We start from the raw sequence: 24,320 nt of genomic DNA, 5'->3' as shown, positions 1-24,320 counted from the left end.
TCTAGGCTCCAGTTGCCAGTACATACCAATTGTCTCTGCACTAGATGAGAAGACTGCACATTCCTCTGGCATCACTACACCCCGGACATCTCAACCTGTCTCCCTTCCTGTTTCCCCTTCCCTTCTCTTCCATTCCTCTTGTAATCACATATATGTGGTAGAAAAGTAGTAGCTTTTCCACACAATTCCTGTATGATTATGCAAGTAGGAAGAGAAACAGCAACTTGACTTTTTAGGACCTCTTGGAAGGAAATAAACACGACACAATTTAGCTTTGTTACACAGCTTCTGCCAGGCTTCACAGCTGAATCAAGAGGTACCTCATAACTGTCAAAGTTGTATTATGATAGAATTATGATAGAATATGAGTGCTTATCAATCACCCCTGTTCTGTCACTACAAAAAGGATGCCATTTGTGAACTGTATGCATGTGTGCACACCTTATTTGTGAACTGTGATCAACTGGCATTGATTGGCAAGTGCTGCAGGTGTCAGTGGAATCCAGGTGGACTAATCATATCACTAATAGGCTTAGAAAGAAGAAAAGAACCATTCAGAACCAAAGACATGCTTTTCTGCATGAAAGATCTGAAAAGATCACAGTCCTTGAAGTCAACTGCTGAATGAAAATGCAGCAGCTAAAGTATGTTATATCATAGAAATTGCTTCAGATACCTAATATCTCATATGGTCTTCTTTAATTCATCTTCAGTTATTATTCATATGCATTTTCGTTAACCTGTTAGCACTGGCACTGTGTATCCCTCATTGCTAATCTTGGTTGTGCTTTAAGTCCTTGAGAGCCGAAGTATATGTATTTGCTGAAGTCATGTGGTAGCTGAAACTGCTACCACAGTAACCTTTAATTAGACAGTTTTCTTCTGGGTAATCAAATGCAGAAGCAATGAGAAAGCATAAAAAATGTTTCGGTTTTGTAGGTATTTTGCTGACATGTTAACAGTTAATACTCTAATACTGATTACATTTAATTACAGATCATAGGCTAGTAAAGACAATCATTACCATATTAACCGATCATAATTGATTATTATATCAGTTAATATCATTAACTGATAATAATAATCAACATCATTATCACGTGTTATGGCCTCTAGGAGCTGGCTCATGTGTCACAATTTGCTCTCTTCCTTGTATTTCATCGATGGCAGCACTAAAAGACAATTCCCATTCTAGTCTCTGACCTACCAGAAGGTATCATACTACTTTCCACTGCTGGAAAGTAGAGGAGGAAGTATTTAAAAAAACCCAGAGATTTATCACCGAAAGGCAGATCCATAACATTCTTACAAGCATGAATACTTCAAGCGAGAGACTTTCCTCCTTTCAATCCCTGCACTCTGATAGCAGCCTTTTCTTGGCTCCGTTTCCTGCTGTGTCATTCTACTCTTTGAGCTCTACGTAGCAAACAAGATATCTGCGTCTCCTGCATTTTAACCGCTGCCTTTGTCAGGACTTCCCACCATAAAGCTAAAAATGCAATCTGTGAACCAGATATTTTTAAAATCTTCTTCTCTTGTAAGATATATGACTCCTCTACTCATACAGGAGTCATTCTGACATCCAAGTTCCCACTAAAATACCTGAGAGTATTTATGCAGTCCATCTGAAATTAGCTGACTTAGTTCTTTTTACCTGACTGTACAACGATCTGCACTTTAGGCCAAAAATAAAGTCCATTGATTGGTACCTGAAGATCTCTGTTGACTTACTGGTTTGGGGTAGTGTCTGTATTGAATTCTTATAAATTGTATTTGCATATTTTAAAATGGCATTTACAGGCTTGGTACGCACTCTCTTTTGTGACTTGTAGCTGTCAGTGGTTTCATGGGCTTTTCTCTTTCTGGTAAAATAACCTATCTTGATTAAAAATTACACTGAGAGTTCAGTCCTTCAAGATGCTGTGAGCCACCTGTCTTTTTGAAGCCTGCTGTCAGTACTTTTCATGAGCCGCTCAGAGTTTTCCAGCGCACACAGCCTGTTATAGCACAGCATTGTTGGCAGGTAGGGGAGGCTGACAGGAGGTGGATGGCAAGGACGCTAATAAATCAGAAAATGGCTGTATAAACGTAGCATTCATTAAAGGGGGGGCGTCCTACTGCCTTAGGAGCTGAACATACCAAAATATTTCTATTAATGAAGTTGATGACATGCACACCTTATTAAACTAGGTTTTATCACTGTTTTAGTAGATTATGCTATTTTGCATAAAATAGATTTATTATTAGATAGCTTGTCTAATAATAGGTATTTTTATTTGCATTTAGAAATCATATTGAAAACAGCCTTTCAGTTGATAGAAAAATGAGTGTGGCTTAAAGAGGAATTAGAATAATAAGTTCCATAAAATATAATGAGATCTGTAGATATTTGACAGTGTAACATTTAAGAGAATATACTTCCATATTTCCATTCTTATCTCTGCTGAATTCTGATATGTTAAATTTAATATATACTGTATTGTCCATAGTATATGTAGGTATGCTAAATTTAGGTACAGCAACATGATTTCTAAATATTCCAAGAAGCAATAGAGGAGATAATACACTGCTTCTGGGAGTAATTTTCCCACAATGCTAATTCAACACAGTCCTTCAGCATTTCTCTAGGTTTTATGTTTCTGGGAACATTGCTCTTTGGAAGCAGTATTTTTGGAAGTTGTAATTAAAATGAGCTAGAAAAACCATGGGTGATCGTTTGAATATGGACGTACAAATATCTCATTTTAAATAATGAAAACACAGTGCAGTAGTTGAGACTGTTTATCTTTGGACAGTGCTACAAATTATACAGCAATTTTCCATGATGGAATTTTCAAAGTTAATTTCTGTTTGTAATCTAATAGTAATTCAGAATAAATTACTATTAAACTATTTAAGAAAGGGATGAGGAACTGTAGTTCACAAAAATGAAGATGAAATCTTAAAGATAATCAAGGTATACTATACTTTGAAGAGTTTTGTCTTTAAAATGTTTGTATTTTTTCCTGCAGGCATGTTCTGCCTATGTTGATTTCATGATTTCTGTAGCTAAACTAATCCTACAAGAAAGAAATATTTCTTTCAATGAGAGTGAGATTTCTGAACAAATGAAAAGAGTTATGGACCTGGAGAAAGAGATTGCCAATGTAAGAAAAACATTTTTAAAGTATCCTTTAAATAACTGACTTTTTCCTTAATACCTAAGAAAGCTAACTGTAAGCTGAGTTGTTAAGTTACTTGCTAATGTTATTTTGTAGGACCAAAAGCTGACCAAAAATGTATGGGGCCTGGAACACCTAAGAGGAACACATAATAAGACAGACATGCCTTCTAACGAGCAAGGGAAAATATTTGAGTTAGCTGTTTTCCAAATAGCAAAATGTTTTATCCTCATCTGTTCACAGAAGCCTTTGAAGAGAAGGAAGAGAGAGCAAGAGAGAGAAAGACTTGGTTTCTGTTTAGTCTGTTTTAGAAAGCAAGTTTGAGGAGATGCTTTTGGGCCTCTTCTCCCTTTGTCCTTTTTTCCCCGTGGGCTGTTTGGTTATCAGAGCAGTAGACTCCCAACCCTTGGCCTGCCGTGCAGCACAAAGTAATGTTTGTCCTGCACAAGCTGCTCCACAATGCTGATTGTTCCAAGTGCATTTTTAATCAAACACTATTCTCCATTAAAGTATGGCTTGGAGAAATAGCTAGAATTTGAACAGAGAAAAACAAATGGAAATTCAAGCATTCATGAGCAAAAACATGGCGTATGATTATTAAACATTTCAGAAGCACCTCAAGCTGAGGATGACTGTAAAACAAGCCAAATAAATACAAATTTTCTCGCTCCAGCTATTTTTCAAGTTACACTGATAGTTAAGGGCACGTGTTTGGCAGAGAAAGACCTTTCCCCCCCATTTATATAAATTAAAACCATCTGATTTTGATTTTCTTCACATTTTCCTGAGAAAAACACCTCTGGTCTTAGATCAGAGATGGAAAATTACTACAAGAAAAGGAATTCATTGGAGAAAGGTTTGAAGGGGAGTATGAAAGGGAACCACAACTGAAATGTCTCTGCAGCAGTTGCTGCTGGTAGAGAGTACAGCTGGTGGTGGGTAAGCTGCTATTGCCTCGGGTTTTAACCTCTTTCATCGAAAACTCAGCACCAGCCTGAATGTTACTGGAAGAGAGCTGGCATTGTGTTCTTGGGAATTTGTTAAAGAAAACACAGAAAAAAATACTGAATGCACAATAGATTAGGAAAGAGGAAACGGAAAAGAAATCTTTTTTAAAAAAGGAAAGAGAGAGATAAAATCAGACTTGGCATGATTGATTTTTCAAAACAGTTTAAATGGGTATAATCCACTATTCTCGCTCCTGACCCAGTCAGTTAAGAGTAACTCAGGCAGTAGTGATGTAGGTTCTCCCACTAATTACTCTCATAGATCACAAGATCACTCTTTTCCCATAGTCATTTGCCATGAAAAAAGTGGAAGTTAAAAGGGGTGGAGGGGAACTAGTGCTGGTGCTGTCACAAGGTACTTCTGCACCAGAACAAAGGTATGAAAGAGGATACAAGAACGCACTTCAGCAGCCTGCAGAAGCATCCTAGCAAGGGTGTTTGAGTGAAAGAACAGAAAGCTATCCAAGAGAGTATTCAGAGGCAAAGGGAGTAGTTACCATTAGGTGCTGGTTTTGTCTCCTCTCAGTATACACTGTCTGCACCCTAATTCCAGAGACCACCTTGCTGGCATTTGCTGTCTAGAGACTGCAGCGATTAACTTGCCTCATAAAGCACCACCACAGACACAGTTCTCTGGCAGTCAGGCAGTTTTATTGTCTATAAGAAACAGCCCTAATACAGTCATGCCATTAAGGTGTTAATGTATGCACATTTTTAACACACTGGTGCAAAACCACATTGCCTAGGCTAATACAAAGCTTATTTGAGTTATGAGTTATGACTCCCTTTCTATACAGTGGTTTCAGAAAGAAGGTATCAGATAGATAGCACATGCATCCTGATCAGAACGCTCACACTGCATTCCTACCGCAGCACGCTGGTCGCCCTATACGCAATAAATACATCTCCTTTATTCCCTTCTCCCAAGATTTTTGTCTCTATCGGTAACAGTGTCTACTCAGTGCTTTGAGTCGCGTGGGTCTGTGTTCCAAACAGTGTTCCTGCACAGCCCGAGTTGTTGATGCTGTAACACAAAACAAATCTGAAAAGTAAAGCTCCATTTTACTGTCAGAAATTTAGTTCATTTAATCTATCCTTTTATATACTTTTTATCTATAAAATGCTGTCCATATTGACATGTCAGGTACTTTACAGTTAATGGAAACTTATAGTAATGTACTAAGCCAGAAATACCCGTTTTCTTTCTTTCTACTTACACTTACCAAAATTCCTGTGAACTGACTCAGTGTACTTAGTAATTTTCTCATTATTAACTTGATAGGCAACAACAAAATCTGAAGACAGAAATGATCCACTTTTGCTGTACAATAAAATGACCTTGGCACAACTCCAAAAGAACTTCTCCCTGGAAATTGATCATAAGGTGAGTGATCAATAATCTGATATATTAACCTCTAATTTATGACTGATGAGATGAAATAATGAAGCCTGACAATTTTTTCTTTTAAAGACATTTCTTTCTTGAGCTTAGACATACTTGAAATTGAACAGGATACCTGACATGCACACTGTATTACATATATATCTGATGACATTAAATGATATGTAAAAGACTGTGCTTCTGTACCCACGGTTTCTCCTAACTTGAAGGCAGATCTTGCCCCTCTGCTTCAACATGAAGAGATGGAAAAGGACAAAGGAAAAAAAATATCATGAGCTTGACTTACCCTCATGGGTTCAGGATGGTAAATCTTGCAAAACTTGCACATACATAACCCTTGCTGGAAATCAGGAGAGTATGAAAATACAAATAAATTCCCTTCCTGTAATTACCACAGCAGCTCCAGAGGGCCCAGGACAAAAGTTAAGACTGCAGCCACCAATTGATTCAAATATGTTGTGGTGTGACTATTCAAGCCCTCTCTGTTTTTCCAGAGCTGCAGATTCAGAACAAAAAGTCCTGTTTTTCCAACATTCCCTCTGTAAGATGGGCTCCCAAAGGAAGCAGAAAGGAGCCTAGGAAGTCATGACTATCAATCAGGAAAATTCTCCCCATTCTTCCCACTGTAGCTCCCCCAAGATGTTTCAGCTCTGCCTTTTCTCTTATCCTGAGCCATGTGCCGTTTGTGCAGTATAACCTTTAATTCATGGCACCACAAAGTCTGCCTAAAGAATAACCAAAGATTTGATAACATAGGTGTGCCTCCTCAGTAACATCATGTCTTACTGGACATGGGTATTCTTTGTCATAAATGACTTCAGTATCTTGCACAACAGGCAAGCAGGTTAACTAATGTCACATGGAAAGCACTGTGGTCTGACTGGCAGGAGTGCCTTATTGAGTCTTTTGAGCCCAGTAAGGTACTATGAAATACTATTATTCCTACCACAGTTTCATAATCACTGCTATTTTTATTGACTTTAAATTCTTCAACTTTAAATTATATGACAGTTCACTTCTGCCTGGCTTAATTTGTTTCACAATTTACCTTCTCCCACAGGTCTTAGCTGAGCAGTTACCATTACAGTCATAATGTCAGAACTAACTTCTCTTGTCACGGAATGGTATTGCCCTGGTTATTTTTAGTTCCTGGGGAGTGCTGCAGATCAGCAATAATCATCTGCTCTAAATTTATCCAAAAACGCTCAAAAGACACATAATGGGAGTTGGTAGCATCGTTGTAATGGTCTAAGGATAGAACAGCAATTATTCCTAAGATTAGCTTGAAGTTTGCTGCTTCTCTTTCAAACCTGAAGTGATTCTATTCCTGAAAGTTTATCTGCTTTCCTCAGCTACATTACTTTGTCTGATGAAAGACGTTAGGTCTTCCAATAAAACTTTCCTCTCAAAAGATACAGACTGGGAAAAATCACCAATGCTTTTCAAAGTAATAGCCATAGCAAAAATTTTAAAAATTAATGAAAAACATTGATGAAAAAAAAGTACAAAGATTATTTGCTTTTCTTAAATATAACACCTTCCTTTTCATTACTACAATGAGTACCTACCCAATGTGGTAGAAGTACTGAGTAGCCCTAGAGTTTTGATGATGATTCAGCTTCTCCTCTGAATCATTTTCTCAGTCAAATAGTGGTCCACAGAGGCCATGGATTAGGAAACCTTGGGCCGATACGGAGAATTTGAAGCAGCGTATATAAAGTTAGCTGTAACATCAGTGTAATTTACTAAAAAAGTGAATGGAGAAATTGGAGGAATATATAACACTGTACAATCTATGGTATTCCAAGCTGAGGGATCTGTCTCCCTCAGCTGGTATCATACAGAGGAAGACAAGTAACACACTTAAGACTTGTGAAAATACTTAGCTTGACATCAGCTGCAGGTGCGAACTTCCTGGGTAGGGGAACGCAGAGGTTGTAACCTCCCATTAATACCACTCTGCTGCTTTGGGTTATGTTATGTGATGGAGGAGCAGCGACGTGGCTGCACGCAGTCTGGCTTCTTTGCCCACTTACGGTGTGGCTGCAGGGCTCAGATCCCCGTTCTGCTGGCAGCCGAGCAGCAACCACAGTCTGCGTTCTCTTAGGAAGCAAGAGAATGACTCTGTGTTCTCCAGTCAGTCCTTCGACCCATCTACTGTCTGAGGCACACATTACTAACCAAAGACTTATCGAAGCGAAATTGTTTTTCTTATCAGCAAACTAGTAAGAGTTTCCAGTTGAGAGTGCCCATGCACTGAAACAATGCTCTGCTCAGACTAGATGGACACTACAGAATGAAAACTTAACAGAAAATAATTTTCATAGGTACTGGGTCATGAAAGTTATGTGGGCTTCTCGCAGAGGTGAATACCAGAATAAAGAAAATGGGGGTTTAGGACCAGAGAGGCAGAAAATGAACAAGAACGGTAACCTTTGTCTGAGAATTGTCTGTCACAGCATGCTGCTGACTGACCTACTATCAAATCAGTTGCTTCTCCAGTATCCAGTACTGTGGCGTGCAGAGGAAAATTCACTATAGATAGTGGATTTAGCATGTCTGTTTTAAAGCCTATTAAAATAAATCCTTTTATGGACTTCAGTGTACTTCAGAACAAGCCCTTACCATATGCTTCAGAATGGATTGTCAAGTATACCATGAATCTTATTGCCCCACAGATCCAGAGACATACTGTGCTGAAAATCAGGCTGTTAGTCATGCTTTGATTTAGAATTTCTTAGCCAAATATAGCAAAAAGGCAACTGAAAATTTTACTTAATATACCATTTCTGCTTTTCCAGGCTAAAAGGAAGGGGTCATAACATTTTTAATTGTGTTAGTCTGAAATCAAAACAATGTCTCGACCCTTTCAGCTAAATATCACTCTATTTTAATAGGATTTTAGAGCACAGAGAATATAAATTATCTCAGATCAGTTATTATTATGATGACTCCATTTACAAGTAGTGCAGCTGTTAGGAAAACTAAAGGCAGAACATTTGTGCTATGCAAACATATTTAAACTGGAAAAAAACAGCTAAATACTGTTTCTTTATGATTTAACCATATAATAACGCATATTGATTTTCCAGGCATTCAACTGGTCAAAATTCATAAATGATATAATGTCAACTGTACAAATTAAAGTTGAGAACACCGAACATGTCATTGTTTATGATCCAGACTACCTTATCAGGCTGAAGTCTATTCTTAATAAATACACTCCCAGGTAAGTATGTTAGGTATTTTTGTAATTTGCGTTTTATTTCCAATAAACTTAAAAAGCCTGAAAACATTACCAGCTTATTATTGTTGTTTTGTTAAACAGAGACCTTCAAAATTACATGATCTGGCGATTCGTAATGGATCTTGTCAACAGCCTAAGCCGTAACTACAAGGACACAAGGAATGCTTTTCGTAAGGTGCAGAAATTAATCTCTTTTTTAAGTTGTAAAGATGACTTTTGTGAACCACAAAAGATAATTTTTTATGTACTTGTAGTATATAAAAAATTAATGTATTTTGAATGTTACACACAAAAGCTACATGTGTTTGCTGAAGCTTCTGCTGGAACGTACACATAACTTATATGATACATGCTTGATAGCTGGAGTGGATTTGAAAAGCACTGTTCTGGTACTTGGTTTCCCTGTTTTTCTGAATCTAAATTAATCCCCATTTTGATAACAGAACTGTCCCATTCATTTGCAAATGATTGATTACTCTACAGTTCCGATTAATTCATTACAAACTCTTCAGCATCCAAAGTAATACATTCAAAGTCAAACATTATGGGCCCAATTTTGTTTTTCAATCATTTGATCCTGCAGAAATGTTAGTGCTTAAGGAAATGCTGAGCAATTTCACAAACAGATTGGAGATGGAAGTCCTTTGTATTTCCACAGTAGAACTTTCTACTTTGTAAGTTTGCTCAGCTCCATTAAAAAAGCTTAAAGCCACTGTGTTATATCCGGACATAAGAAATACTTTAACACACGTATGCGGCTTTTTAAGGAGATTCTGCTTGTTACAGAAAAAGATAATAATGACTGGAGGAAGTCAACGAACGTTCAGTTTGGTCAGTTTTATGTATCTGAACAGGGCAGTCTTATTCATTGATTATTTGGCTTTTCCCCCTACTCTTTAAAGTACGAAACTATTTTAATATAATGCTGCATATTTGCTTAGTCTGCACGATCAGGAAATACTATGTTTTGCACTCCATAAACTGAAGTCATCCCCCACTACATCTTAGGACTTCACTGAGGAAGTTTCATTTAGAAAAATGTCAAAGTTTGAAAGAACAGCAGAAAAAGATTTTACCATAGTCTATGTACAAAAACATACAATTGTCTGCTAATTAATTAATAATATATGATATAGTATAGCTGGAGCTTCTCACACTAAATGCAGTGGAAATAAACTAGCATTTGTCTTGTTAAGTTCGCTTTCTAATATAAATGTTAGGACAGTTATGGCATTCCATGAATCTCCCATACCACTTTTTTTCTGGGTTGTGTGGCTAATTGGTCACCTACTCATTCAAAACTCCATTTGCTTTAAAGACAGAGTGCTTAAAATGTGCTACAGAAAGTGCCAGAGTCCTAGCAGAAAGATCAGTGGATCTGCAACCAGTTCCTTAAGAAATCAGCAAAAAGTTCTCAACAGATGACTAGACTGCACATGTAGATGGGCCTACATGTGTTACTGAGTGGCTATGCTGTCATGCTAAATCACTTATGTTTGGTTCTCCATCTCAGGGTCAAATTGCCAGTTTTCACTGTAACATTTGTTCAAAATTGTGCCCTTCCAGCAGATCTACTGTCAAGAAGCCAGATGCAGGGGTGGAAGAGCATGCAGAGTAGTATCATGACACTAGTCTAATACTTACAGCTACTGGAACTGTATCCTCGGGATACAATTAGTCCCACCAAAGAAACACATCAGTATCTTTCTTTTTTTCCAAGATTCATTTAAAGAGAAAAAAAATGCATTCCCTACAATGTTGTAGTCGAGAATTTATGCCACATGAGATCAGGAGGTGCAATTTCAGATGCATCAGCACTGTACATGTACAGATCCACAATAATGTGTTTTAATTGTATGTTATTTTTACTAACAAGCAGGTGAGTTTCTGTTGCTGTAGAAAGCACTGCTTTGTTTTTTCTTATGCACCTCTGGTGACACTAGGCTCACTTAAAAAGAGTCTATCTCAGGGTTCCTGTGAAGGGCAGTCCTGGTCTGATGCAAGTCCACCATGGTCTCGAGTAGCCCTCTACCCAAGTCATGCTGAGACCAGTGAACTATGAGTGACTAGGATAGGCTTGTGCAACGCAAAGTGATCTACCAGAATCTTCATTGCATAGTCATTCTGAATTAGTTATTAATTTAATTAAGCTCAGTACTGCCAATGCTTACTACTGGTTTTGCTTTAAGTTCTGGGGGAGAGGGGTTGTATTTACTTTTGCTATATAAGCTTTTGCTATGTAAGCAAATGACTACTGATGCAGCCTGTATGTGTATAGGGAGTATCTAAGAAAGAAATAGATTAAGGACTGACAGATTTTCTAGTCTATTCAGCTGTTTGTCAGTAATGAGTTACAGAAAGCTCCAACATCACAGGCTCTTCAGGGAGATCTGCAGTAGGTATCTCTGTGCTGTGTCGTACTGGCAACATTTTCAAAAGGCCATTCCTGCGTCCCTAATGCTTTAGGCTGAAAAGAAACATGAGTAATTTTCCTTTTCAATACAAGTAATTCAGTTCAAGGTGTAGCGGTTACAGAGCTTTTAACACAGAAGTCATTGATCTGTACCTCTGAAGAGATGGGGAGCTGCTTCATTATGGAATATAAACTTCATTATAGAATATGATCTCAGAGAGTTGCCCAGGAATATAACAGTCTGTTATATTCCTTTCATTCAGGTGTCATACCATTATATTATCCACTCAGCTTTATCACATATTTATACATTATCATGACAAAATCCTTGCATACCTTGTAGCAACATCACATAGAGTAAACGAGCTTCTACTTTGCAAGCTCCCAAAGGTGGGAGGCTCTGACAGAAGCTGCTGGTTGAGTGGAAAACACAATCTTACGACTGCAGAAATTAATTTGCTGCATAATCACAATGGCCCTGTCAGAGCTGGAACTGCAACAGTGTAACAGTGAAAGCTTTGTGACAGGGTATTCCTCTTTAACCTCTCCCATTCTTCGCTTTTAGAGTAGTTTTCTTCTCTCTACCTTTCATGTTTTGGAAGGATAAAGAATATTGCTAATGATTGTTGTATTTCCTCAGCCTATGACAGATGTTCCCACTACAGAGTCCACCTAACTGCCATAAACACAAATGTGAATTAAATGCATGTATTTAAGGTCAGCTAGGCTCCTCTGAAACACATCTGCCAGTCAGTCACCATTCTGCTTCACCTTATGTGGGCCCGGATGTCACTATTTTACCTATTGCTTACGTTTCACAGGCACTTTACGGCACAACATCAGAAACTGCTGTTTGGCGTCGTTGCGCAAACTATGTCAATGGCAACATGGAGAATGCAGTGGGACGATTATATGTAGAGGAAGCATTCGCTGGAGACAGTAAACATGTGGTAAAGCTTTTAGCAAACATAGCCTGTGTGCCATCTAAGCATCACTTCATTGTCACTTACTTTGATTACACTTTCTATTAACCTTTTCTATATAGCAGGTCCACTTCCTAAAAACCTAACCTTCACATTTGCTTCTTAGTCAGTGTACCGCGGAGGAGTAACAAGAATGTATGTGCTAGGAGAGTCATTCCTTTGCACCTAAGTACTTCTGCGTTACTTGTCGTGAGCTGGCCTGCTTTCCAAGCAAATGACCACAGTGCAAAGTAACGTGTGAAATACGAAGATTACGTGTGCGCACTTGGAGGGAGAGAGGCATCTGCCTCCTCCACTTGTTCTATGAGCCAGCCTTGAACCTAAAGCACCACTGGCACATTAGCGATGGACAGTGCCCAAGCCAATACGCACGCCTGAGGAACAGCACTTACGGAAATTAACAGTCACTGCTTGTTCTTCGGGACTGATGCTAGCTCACATCCTGCCAACATGGGGCGCAGGGACAATCGGCTATTTCTGTTTGTCTTCAGTCACACAGAAAATTGCTGAAAATTAACCTGGAGTTAAGCCTTAGTTTCCTCCTATCATTCCTACTGTAATCCAGGCTTAAGATAGACCGTTTTTTGTGGTTGACATATACACAATAATTTGATCAGATGCACAACGTCCAGCAGATGGATATCTGACAGATTTTTTGTAACCAAAGTTGCATTGCCTTGTGAACTCATGCCCATTCCCTTTCCTCCCACAGGACGGGTTAAAAGTACTACTTAACTTGAGCTCCAGATTTGAGTGTGGCCCATAAATGGCATACACTCAAGCAGCTCGTGCAGGAAAAACAAGTCTGTAATAAATAAGCTATGACTGTGGAAAAATAATTGGATCATTTTATGTGGATTTGTAACATACTCATGTTTTTTCCAAGGTTGAGGAAATGATTGCAGATATACGTGATGTTTTTATAAAAACCTTAGATGAACTTACCTGGATGGATGCAGAAACCAAAAAGAAAGCAGAACAAAAAGTAAGTTAAATCTTAAATATTGGTAATGTTGTGTAGTTCTATAAAAATCAGTATTTCAATTGTTTTTCCTGAAAAAAATAAGCAGTAACATCTGTCACTATTTTATATACACAAAACCACATATATTTGTGTTTATATAGGCACAGCAGCTTACTGACTTCCTATACCAGATCCAGATTACATGGGAAGGGGCCTCTGTAGAGATAAGCACACAAAACAGGAGGAATCTGTATACAAGATTAAGACCTTCCAGGCAAATCAGTGATTAAGGGGCTAGATAATGAATGTCTACAAGAAAGTAATATTGAAAATGAGAAGGCATGATTTATGGTGATTTGACCAGCTATTAGGAGCAATAGGACAAAAACAAGAAGTCAAACCACAGGCTGGACATTATCAGTGAGTTCTCTTCTAAGGGAAGACGTAGCTTCAGACAGTTCATGTAAGCCTAGAGTAAGTAACAGAAATCAGTTCTAGAGAGCCTGGAACTGGGAGTGAAGCAATTGGAAGAACTATTTATTACATCTCTATTTTGTTATACTGTGGAGATAATAAAAAATTTTCAATTTTGAGTTTTTAATAATTTATTATTAAAATGTAATTTTTAAAAAGCTTGGAAAATATCATGGTTTTATTAATTATAGAGTGGAACCTGGCGTTTTCCTCCAGAATTTTGTGTTAGAAAAACTTAGAAAAAAACATTTAAAATAACTATCAAAATATTACTGGTTTATCAAACAACTCTAGACTGTAAAGTCCACAAAAAGCTACAACTGCAACAGACAGCTAAGACAGTCACAGCATCCAGTGAGCTTATACTGATTCTGATGTGATCAGACGGTAAAGATGCAGTTATATGAACTGGTGCTTATGTACATTCCTAGTGTTATTTCCGCAGCTACACATACTGATCAGTTACAACCACACAGTAACTTCAAATCGGGAATGGCAGTGTAAGTCAGGTACTAAACTGAAAATCCTAAATAAATTCTGTATTATGATTAGACATAGACAGTATATGTACAAAGTCTATGAAATACTTCCACTGTTACAAACAATTTATTTGACAAAATGAGATGCAAACTGTCTGAGAAGTTATGATCAGAAACCCACACACACTCCACATGTTGTTTATAATGTTCACTTGTTTGTGGGAATAGCCTACATCAGAAAATTATTTGTATAAATAATGCGATTTTACTGCTAAATTTATTAAGACATATTTATATGGAAATACTAGAAAGAATTGCTAAAGAATCATTTGTGGGTTGTTTTTTTTTTTTTAATTACTCCTGACATTGCCATCAATTACAAATCAAAACTTGGCTATCAAAAGAAACTGAGTAAGGTTTGGGTTAAAAAAATTTGTTCAGGACTTCAAATTGTCAAAAGCTGGGAACATTTAAATGAATTATTTCACTTTAGTGTAGATGTGGGAGCTAGTTAAGAAACATGGATACAGACCCAAACTGAGTCAAACTGTACAAATTTCTGGAAATTTGTAAATGTGTTTTCCTATAATGTACTGAAGTTAAAAAACATCCAGTTATTAATTTTATTTCTAGTTTAGATGCTGTAAAATATTTCAAATATTTCAGGATTTCTGCTATTTGTTTAAACCAGCCTTTCAACTCAAAAGCATAGTTGAAATATGTTTGGCTGTCTTGTGCACATTTCTGTAAGTTTACTTACAAAGGAAGGAACAAAACATACTTTCTAGAATTTTCCATTGTTATAATTAACCATAAACTTTACAGTGCTTTCAATGAATTTAAAAAAGTAAACAAAACCTATATATAATTAACATCCTGGGTTTTCTGAAGTTGCTTCCATATTGCATTTATTGTATAATTTATGATTGATTTAAAAATATGGCTGGATTTGCTATGGGTATCAAATTATCTTGTCCCTAGGCAATAGCAATTAGAGAGAGGATTGGTTATCCAGATGAGATCATGACTGACGACAGTAAGCTGAACAGTGAGTACCAGGAGGTACGTATGCACAATAGGTGGTATAATTAGAAAAGGGTCTTAAGAGAAAAAACGGTGAATTTGCCTTCATAGCCAAGCCGAACCATATGCATCTGCACACAATAACTCAACCTTGTGCTCAGTTGCACAAGTGTAAATAAGGATGTATTAAAAGCCAGTGTAGTACAGCTGATCCAGTACAGGTGGTGGTAAGTATTTGATGGTATTTCAAGGGAATATATAAACTCTAGAGGAATTATGCTAGAATAAAACATGAAGGCAAATGGTGTTCAGTCCACTATTTCTAAATCTGCCATGGATTGACATAATACTGGTTGAAGTGGCTGCGAGTACACATAACTTAGTAACTGTGCCTATTTATCCATGGATTGGAATTAGCCCCCGAAGTATGACATTGGACAACCTGTATAATTTAAACTGCATCTGAGCTTTTGCAGTGCAAAATGTGACCTCAGTATTCTTTTACCTTGTAGGTGCATTTTTAAGAGTAACTCCATTAATATATTTGGTGTACATGTATGTTCAAGCAGAATATGTCTCAGAAGTCAAAGTTTTAATTTTGAAAAATATAGACATATAACGAAAGTGTGCTTTTTCAAACACAATTTGAGCCTTATTCATCGTGTTCTTTCTAAGGTAGAATTGCAGCTTACCAAGCTGGTAGCTACTGGTTTCAAGCAGGCAACTCCCAGAGGCTTGGGTCAAAACCAACAAATGCTGAACTCCACTCAAAATATATATATATAAAGAGGGGATAAAGATCTCTGGAAAAAAGTATACAGCTGCTAACATAGATCCAGCTACAGTATCAACTCTGTGATGTAGCAGAGCACTGCAAACCAAGTTCTAAATGTAGATCAAAAAATACTCTTAAAAATGCATTGCTTAGCTCATCATGCTTAAGACTAGATTTTCCAGATCCAGTCAGAACTGTGTACAGTTCTGGTCCCCCTTATACAAAAAAGATGTGGACAGGCTGGAGGGGGTCTAGAGAAGGGCCACCAAGAAGATCAAGGGTCTGGGAAGCCTGCCGTATGAGGACAGGCTGAGAGAGCTGGGTTTGTTCAGCCTTGAGAAAAGGAGGCTTAGAGGTGATCTCATCACCATGCACCAGTACTTAAAGGTGAGCTACAAAGAAGATGGAGGCTCCCTTTTTACAAGGATTCACATGGTGAGGACAAGGGGTAACGGGTACAAGTTACTTCTGGGGAGATTCCGATTGGACACGAGAGGTAAATTGTTCACAATGAGAACAGTCAATCATTGGAATAATCTCCCCAGGGAAGTGGTTGACTCCGCTACGCTGAACACGTTTAAGACTCAGCCGGACATGGTGCTGGGCCATCTCGTCTAGGTTGTGCTAGAAAGGTTGGAGCAGATGATCCTCGAGGTCTCTTCCAACCTGGTATTCTATGATTCTATGATTTTATTGCAAATCAATAACACCACCACTAAAGTACTTTTCCCTCTTTCTTTTTAGTTGAACTACAAAGAAGAAGAATATTTTGAAAACATTATTCAAAATTTAGTATTTACCCAGAAGAAAAGGTTGAAAAAGCTTAGAGAAAAGGTGGACAAAGAGGAGTAAGTATTTAAAAATACTGTGTATAGTCTTTCAGCCAGTTTCCACAGGAGGAGGAACATGGAGGGTAATCAGTGATAATTTAATGACCTTCCTTCTCACTTTTTCCTCCATGAAGATGGCAGGTAAGAGGGCATTGCTCGTTTCTCAAAGGCTGGATCTACTTTATCAAGTAGGGCAAAGACATTGGGAGATGGTGTAAAAGGTTAAGTATTCTGGAGTAGGTCTAGTCTGGTCCCTTAGCTCCCGGAGTGGATTAAGTGGACTCCTGGAGAGCAGCTTTTTAATTAAGTTAATCTGAAAGATTAATTTCATCCCTGAGAATTTCGTTTCTCTTGCTCAGAGACTGCATGAGAAAGCATGATTAAATGAGGATGAGCAGGAATTTACTTCAGAAATGTACTTTTGCTCTGAATTAAAATATTAATGTAGAATGTAGATGTACCAAAAGACTAACACGGCACATTCCCTAGCTGTACTGGTTACTCTTCCTGTCTGAGCTCTCACGCATTTGGAAGTTAATTTAAACCAAATCAGAAAAATTACTGTGGTCACCACAGGCAATGCTAACTTTGCAAGACTCTTCATTTCAATACGGGCTGCAGAGATGGATTTATGTTGAGGAAAGGATAAGAGAACTAGCTTTGTACAGTCTAAGAAAGAAAAGACTAAGAGGAGGTCTTACTGACTGCTGTCCTCAACTACCTAATGGGAGGCAATAGAGAGAAGCCTGACTCTTCTTGGAGATGCACGGTGATAGGACAAGTGGGAAGAGACACAAGCTGGAACATGCAAAATTCTGACTAGGTGTTAGGAAAAACTTCTCACCACATGGGTGGTCAAACAAGACCCAGAGAGGTTGTGAGATCTCCATATCTCCATCCTTGGAGATACTCAAATCTTGAATGGACAAGCCTCTAAGCAACCTGATCTAGTTAGCTTCACATGGGGCCATATGACTTCTAAAGGTCCTTTTTACCTAAATTGTTCTACGGTTCTGTGTTTCTATTTTTAATTACTTTATCATTTTCATAGTGCTGTTCCAGACTTCTTTTTTAAGGAAAAAAAAAAAAAACCTGCAACTGTTCAGACTCTTTCTAGTCAGTCATCTTGCACCTTCAAACTCCCACCTTTTCAGAAGATGAAGCATATACTTCACACCTCTGGAATGACCACTGTGAATTTTCCAAATACTATGTTGCAGCTTTTCAGAACTATAGGCATTATTGTGGATAAACAGTTCCAACTGTTGCTTTTGCTGTTCTGTATTTACATATCATTAACTGAAAATTTATGTTCCACCTAACAGCCACCTCACTTCTGCTCTATTTTAACTTCAAGCTGTGTTTGGGCTTGGCTTGTTCAATTGCTTCAGCTTGATTTAACACAACTCCTATTTTGTTCTCACAAGTGTATATTAGTTAGGAGTAACTACCGTAAGTTTAATCGCATTCAAATAATACCTGAAGTGAGCCTGGAAGTACCAACGACAATTGATTATACTCTGATAGTTATAATTTATTCTGCAAATTCATTTTCACTTAATCAATCAACAGCCCCTGTTAGAATACTTTGCATTGCTTATGACTGGCATATGCAATACAGTTATCAAATAGATCATTTATCAGAGAAATTAATTTCACTCAGAGAGCACGGAGCCAGGAAATACAGCTTCAGTTGTGTAAGGCCCAGCTATTTTATCTTGTAGAATTGATATCTCATTTTCTCTGACATCTTTTCTGAAATATTAAATGTGTACAATAATGACCCACATCAAAACAGTAGCCCTGCTTGTGATTCTAGGAATTTCATTAGCTGATCACTGTGAAAGCCAGTAAAACTGTAAACTAGAAAAAAAAGAATTAAAACTCATTATTTCCCATGTGTCGAGATGGACCCAAAAGTAATGCCAAGAGCCTTCCTCAAGGAAAGTAGGTATTATTTAAATTAAACCATAGGACTGTGAATCAAGCTGTGCCTCTGCCACAAGAGCTCGTGATGATCTTTGCATGTACCTTCACTCCTCAAGAAACTGCGTTAACGAAAAAATTGTAATAGCCTCTAATCTGATACTCATGATGTACTGGTATTTGAGATAGCTGCATATATGACAATGATAGGTGACACAGAAATCCTTTCAAGTAGAGAGTCTTAAAAAAAGTTCCGTTAGGCCCAAATGTTTAGATACCATTATAACCTCAGGTTCTGTGTTTCAGTTTCTTTATATGGGAAATTTTGCCTGTACAATGCTGCGGTATGAGTGGAAATAGGAACAAAAATTAAGTATCATTGTTAATCAGTTTGAATAACAAAGGGAAAGGGCTACTAAAATGATTACGGTATTGGAATGCCTGACATACAACGAGAGGCTGAGCGCACTGGGGCGTTGGACTTGACAGTCATCTCCAGAAGTACCTTCCAACCTCAATTATTCTGTGATTCTGTGATTCCGTGTCTAGGTTTGTTCCAGTAATCATTAACTCTGCCATTACAAACTGAAATTCTAACATTTATTCTTCTGTTGTTACTAGGTGGATAAGTGGAGCTGCTGTTGTCAATGCTTTTTATTCAGCAAGTAGAAATCAGATAGGTAAGGTTTACCAACTTATTACCTGGATACAGATTTGATGGCCAAATTATATATATATATATATATATGTATGTATGTATTTTTAAAATCAAGAAGTGAAATGGTCTTAATATTATGGGGGTTGCAGAAGGGCCTCAGTGCAGCAAAATCAGAGGTTTCATTCATAGTGTTTTTATCTCCTCATTTTTTGAATTGCCTTTGTGCAGAACAAGGACAGCGGCTTGGGATTCAGCCATGAAAGCAATAGCAGTGTGGAGTGGCTAGAAGTTTAATGACCAAGTAAATTTGGTGGCCCCAGCCTTTGTTTTTTTTTTTTTAAGGGATGAAGAGGGAGTACAGTACCGTTTTCACCTGAAGGAAACACTGACTAAAAGAAAGTTGTGGAACTTCCTGCCATAGAGTAGATGTGGCTTCTGTTCCTTACAGCCCCTTCGCAATGCCTTTGTACAAAGTTATTTGGTATGGCTTTGGGAAGGATGCTGAATTTCATCCTGCTGGTTAATGAATACACCAGTTCATTGACTGAACTGCTCAGAATCTCCTAACGTTTCACATGGTAGGCCAGAATCACAGAGCCCCATGCCTGTTCTCATGAAGCAGTACACTTTGCTTTCTGTAATGGTAATTACACAGAGTGAGATGAGTCTAAAACAAATGTCCTGTTATCAAGGCAACAAATGTTCTGCCTTCAATGATGAAATAATGCTGGAATATTAATGCAAAAACCAGCTTATTCTCATTTGCTATTTCCTCATCTCCAGCATTTTCCCATACACAGCTGTAAGATCCAGTGCTCAGAAAACAGTCTACAGCCATCAGCTTCACATAAGCTGTGCTGAGCCACCTGTCCCGTGCTGCATGGGACCAGGAGCTTATGGGGTCACTGTTCCAGAGCTGCTTCAAGTCCCAAGCAGGCAGAAATCCTACGTGGCTCTGTCGCCAGCTTCTCTATGTAAAAATAATCACGACAGTTGGAACAAAACATTTGGGGCTCAATGAAACCAGCATTTCCCAAAAGACAAAGCTTACTCAGAAAATCTCTCACCAGCTCTCTTGTCTATAGCACTTTCAAGATCTAATTATGAACCACAGTATAGAAGAGCTCCAAACTAGTATTAAATAGTCCCATTTAAATTGCAAGTCTTAACTGTTAGCTATCTTAAATGCAAAGTTCTAACATACATTCTTTTACATATGGCTTAAGAAAAGTTTAAGGAATTTTGAGGCATCCTTAATTGCTGTTCTCAAGATTTAAAGTCTGCCAGATGACTTCAAGTCCACTGTCTGATGTGTCATTTAATTCTGCTTCTTTTATGTTGGAAAAATGAAAATGGAAACCTGGTAGATTAAACCAAGGAAAAAATCAAATTTAAAAAGTAAAAGAAAAGTTCAGTACAATGAAATAGTTTTCGTAATGCTTTTGAGTATAAACATTTCTCATGTCAGCCTACCCAAAACCATCCATGGTTAAAAATAACTTAAAATAAGAAGAGAAAGCATTAAAATGCTTTTAAAGAAATTTTAAAAAAGAATCCATTATAGCTAAAGATTAGAACCGCATGGAGGCACTGAGGTTTCTCATCTTGTGAACCATACCAGCTCTCTTCACAGTGGTGAAGTCTTTCAAGAGTCACAAAACATTTTACAACGTTAATTATGCCTCACAAGATTTCTGTCATACCCGTTCTGCAAATATTGTTATTATCCACGTCATAAATTGCAGTGTCCTTTCTAAGCCGTTAGTGAGGTACTATGATCCATGCATAACTCCTGAAAATAAGTCTCTCAGAAATGAAAAAACCTTGTCCTGCAGGGCTCTGCACAGAAATGAAACAGTATCACAAAACGCACAAATGCACAAAATCACAAATGCACAAAATGAAACAATATCTTGCTTATTTATGAAGGCTTCCAAAGAAAATATTTGGTAGAGACATTATTTTCATTGCCAGGGATGAAATTACCACTTCTTTCCAGTTTTCAGTAATGGCTTCCGATATAGTCTTCTATATCTTGTTTTATCAAACGAACCATTAAATCAAGGTGAAAAATGTCAGGTACTCTCTTCCACTGAGCTCTTACAATACTAGTGTCAAAAATAGTGTCGCTGATCTGCAAGATTGCCACTGCCAGCAGGCCTTCCGGTAGCACCAGAGGTAATCGGAAGCTTTATTTTGGGACCAAGTATCATACTTTATTACATGGCAAAAAGCACTCCCTGCTGTTCAGTCGGCAAGCGCAGCTGCACTAAGCCAAATGGATGCAGTTTTCTTCCAGTTTTTACATGGTATGTTTAATACAGCATATTAACATTTTCGCAGTCAGTGTTTTCTGTGCAAAAAAAGTTCATTTAGCACCCCCAATCACGTAAGTCGTGATTCTGCAAGTGGAGGTTTAAAGGAATAGCATCAGGTTTATAATGGAAGAAATCAACAAACTAAGCCAAGCTTTCCAAAAGGATTTTTGCTTCTTAATTATTTCTGTCCCTACTGAAGAACTGAAGAAGATAAAAGAGAGTCCTGCAGTCCTAGATTTTCAGATTTTACTGAGCCAGGTGAACTGTTAAGCAGACTTCTGCAAATACGATCCTGACTTCTACTAGTTGCCTGTCTTTGTAATAGCTTGACCTTTCAGAATCGCAGGGAGTACTGTTTTGGGCACAGTGAGACTGCACTCAACATCGTGCAGGCAAGAATGAGGAGGCATGGAGAAAACTCCTTGTGTTGGTGCAGTCATAAACAGGACAAGAGAATACAGCCCACTACAAATGGACTACACGTGCGGTGCTGTTTGTGTAGGAATTCAGCAGCTACAATACTCACCTATTTTTAGGTTTCACATCCTAGTGAAAACTTTGGTAATATTTGCCAAGGTTCATGAGCTTTTCCAGTTAACCCAAACTGTTTTGGCTTTGCAGCATGTTCTAAAGGTAAAACATGAAATGAGCATTGTGAAATCCAAGACAGACTTCGTAGAGACAAAACTGTGTTGACTTAACTGACCAGCACTGCTTGGTTAAGGATGGCAAGACATACGCAATCAGTTTGGCAAGTGGTAAAGCTAAGTGACATTTAGCTCATTACTGAACATTTAGCACAAAAATCTGCTCAGAAGGCTTTGTTTAAAATAGCTTTGTTCAGTAATTCGTAGAAGAGGAATCATGATTCGGAATACTGAAATTGGTGACTGGCAGTTAATATGAGCCATAAATTTTTACCTCATTCTTTAGCTACGGCATGCCACAGGATAATTAAAGCAGTCTGATCTTTAGAGTGATGCCTGAATTAGCTTAGTATTATGCTTTAAAAAAAAAATCCCTCTAAAGAGGAGTTCCGTGCATGATGTGTAGGAAAATTAGAGCTCTATTATTACATTTAAATATGGTCTGATCTTCACTGTTCCATCAGCAGCACTGATCATAAGGATGCCACTCAACCTCAAAAAAATCAGCTGAGCTGCTGTAGTAAGGTAGCCCACCCTATGTTCCTTTAGGTACCAGCTACCTCTGAGCCCCAGGCAGGCAGGCAAAATTGAACTGACCACGCTCTGGCTGCTGGGGGGATACTGTGCAGCAGTCAGTCCCGGTAAAGGCGTTACTCTTCTCAGACGTGTTCAAGAAGGAACGCAACGTGTCCTCTTCTTTTGTCCAGGGCTGCACAGATTCTGAGGGAAATACTTTATGCCTTTTCCTGCCTTGGGTGTTCACAAAGCTGAGAAGTACAATCTGCCCTTTAGATCCCAAAAGAGATGCACTTCTCTCTTCTTTAAATCTCTACTCAAAACGTATCCTCCACTGCGGGAGGAATGCCTGTCCATTTCAGACCTGTATTATGTAACAGAAGTCATGGCATAAGTTGTTTTCAGAAGGGTGGAGTCAAAAATAAATAAAATCTACGAATTCCGACATTTTACTCTAAAAATGGATGAGGTGACAGGGTGTTAATTAAACTGAACTGAAAGTCCTGGGTAACCGTCTGCCTCCAGGGAGGGAAGATGGCCCTGTGGTTTCAAGAAAGACAGGCTGAGCTCCAAGCAAGTTACAGTTGTAGTATTCCAAGCCGCCAGGACTGATGCGTGTCATTCTGAGTAAACATCTTGCTAGCAGTCATCTCCAAAAAGAATAGTGTGCTGATGCTGTACCCCCAGGTGTCACTGGCTTGCCAGTCATCAAAATAGCCCATCATACAGTATGGCATTTACACTTTACTATCAATACTTTCCGATAATAACATCAAAACATTTGGATAATTAATTCCATGTCGAACTAACAATGTAATAGAATTACTGTGACAGTAAGCAGCAGTTTCCACAGGACAGCAGAAACGGTTTCTTTTCTAACCTGTTTATTATTTTTCAATTTTCCCATGGTTCTTTCTCCTCTTGAAAGAAACTGCTAGAACTGTACTGGATTGATGCTGAAATGCAAGAAGTATCTGTTTTCTTTCTTTTGTTCTGTGAAAACTGTCATCCAATTCCTCTTTTTTGTTCAAGTTTTGTAGAGTTACATACATCTCATTCACAATGAGAATTAATAGTTTATATTGCTGCAACAGCCTGAAGTATAGGGAGAAGGCCCACATGAGATATAAAGTGTAACTGAATATTTTATAGTTTTTTTTTAAATTCTTCATTTATATAAAGATGACAATTGCAATATGATTTCCTTTTTACTTATTTGTTTCTTAAAAGCCTAGAAGAATGAGCACAGAAGTGGGTGAAAAGAACTGCTTTGTTCCTGTTCTTTCATTGCCAGCTTGGCCTATTTTTATTGATTCTAGTGGGAGTTACTGATACTTTCAGTGGAAGAAAGAATTCCTCTCTCTCAGGTTGATTTGTGGTGGGGGCAATGATGAAATAATTTATTGTTCTAGGGGAACACCCTCCCACTTTTCGTGACGTTGTGAGGTTTATTTAATAATGATACAGGAATCTGAGAAAGCTAAGTGCTGTAAATTG

At 38.0% G+C, this 24,320-nt stretch overlaps 1 protein-coding gene across 1 annotated transcript in view; it reads left to right on the top strand.

Moving 5' to 3' along the window:
• Positions 1-24,320, top strand: part of MME (membrane metalloendopeptidase) — a gene marked incomplete at both ends in the record, with an annotated part of 48,645 nt that overhangs the window by 13,446 nt on the left and 10,879 nt on the right. The window contains 9 exons of the mRNA XM_082318991.1: positions 3,012-3,146; positions 5,451-5,552; positions 8,663-8,799; positions 8,899-8,992; positions 12,052-12,180; positions 13,100-13,198; positions 15,112-15,192; positions 16,673-16,776; positions 19,306-19,364. Of these exons, the coding sequence (XP_082175117.1) occupies positions 3,012-3,146; positions 5,451-5,552; positions 8,663-8,799; positions 8,899-8,992; positions 12,052-12,180; positions 13,100-13,198; positions 15,112-15,192; positions 16,673-16,776; positions 19,306-19,364 (940 nt within the window). The remainder of the gene's footprint in view (positions 1-3,011; positions 3,147-5,450; positions 5,553-8,662; positions 8,800-8,898; positions 8,993-12,051; positions 12,181-13,099; positions 13,199-15,111; positions 15,193-16,672; positions 16,777-19,305; positions 19,365-24,320) is intronic.

The sequence above is a fragment of the Platalea leucorodia genome (assembly GCF_965183815.1).
Source record: "Platalea leucorodia genome assembly, chromosome: 8".
In the NCBI taxonomy this organism is placed as follows: domain Eukaryota; kingdom Metazoa; phylum Chordata; class Aves; order Pelecaniformes; family Threskiornithidae; genus Platalea; species Platalea leucorodia.
Note: the sequence above shows the minus strand (reverse complement) of the source record. Positions and strands in the feature narration are given on the sequence as shown.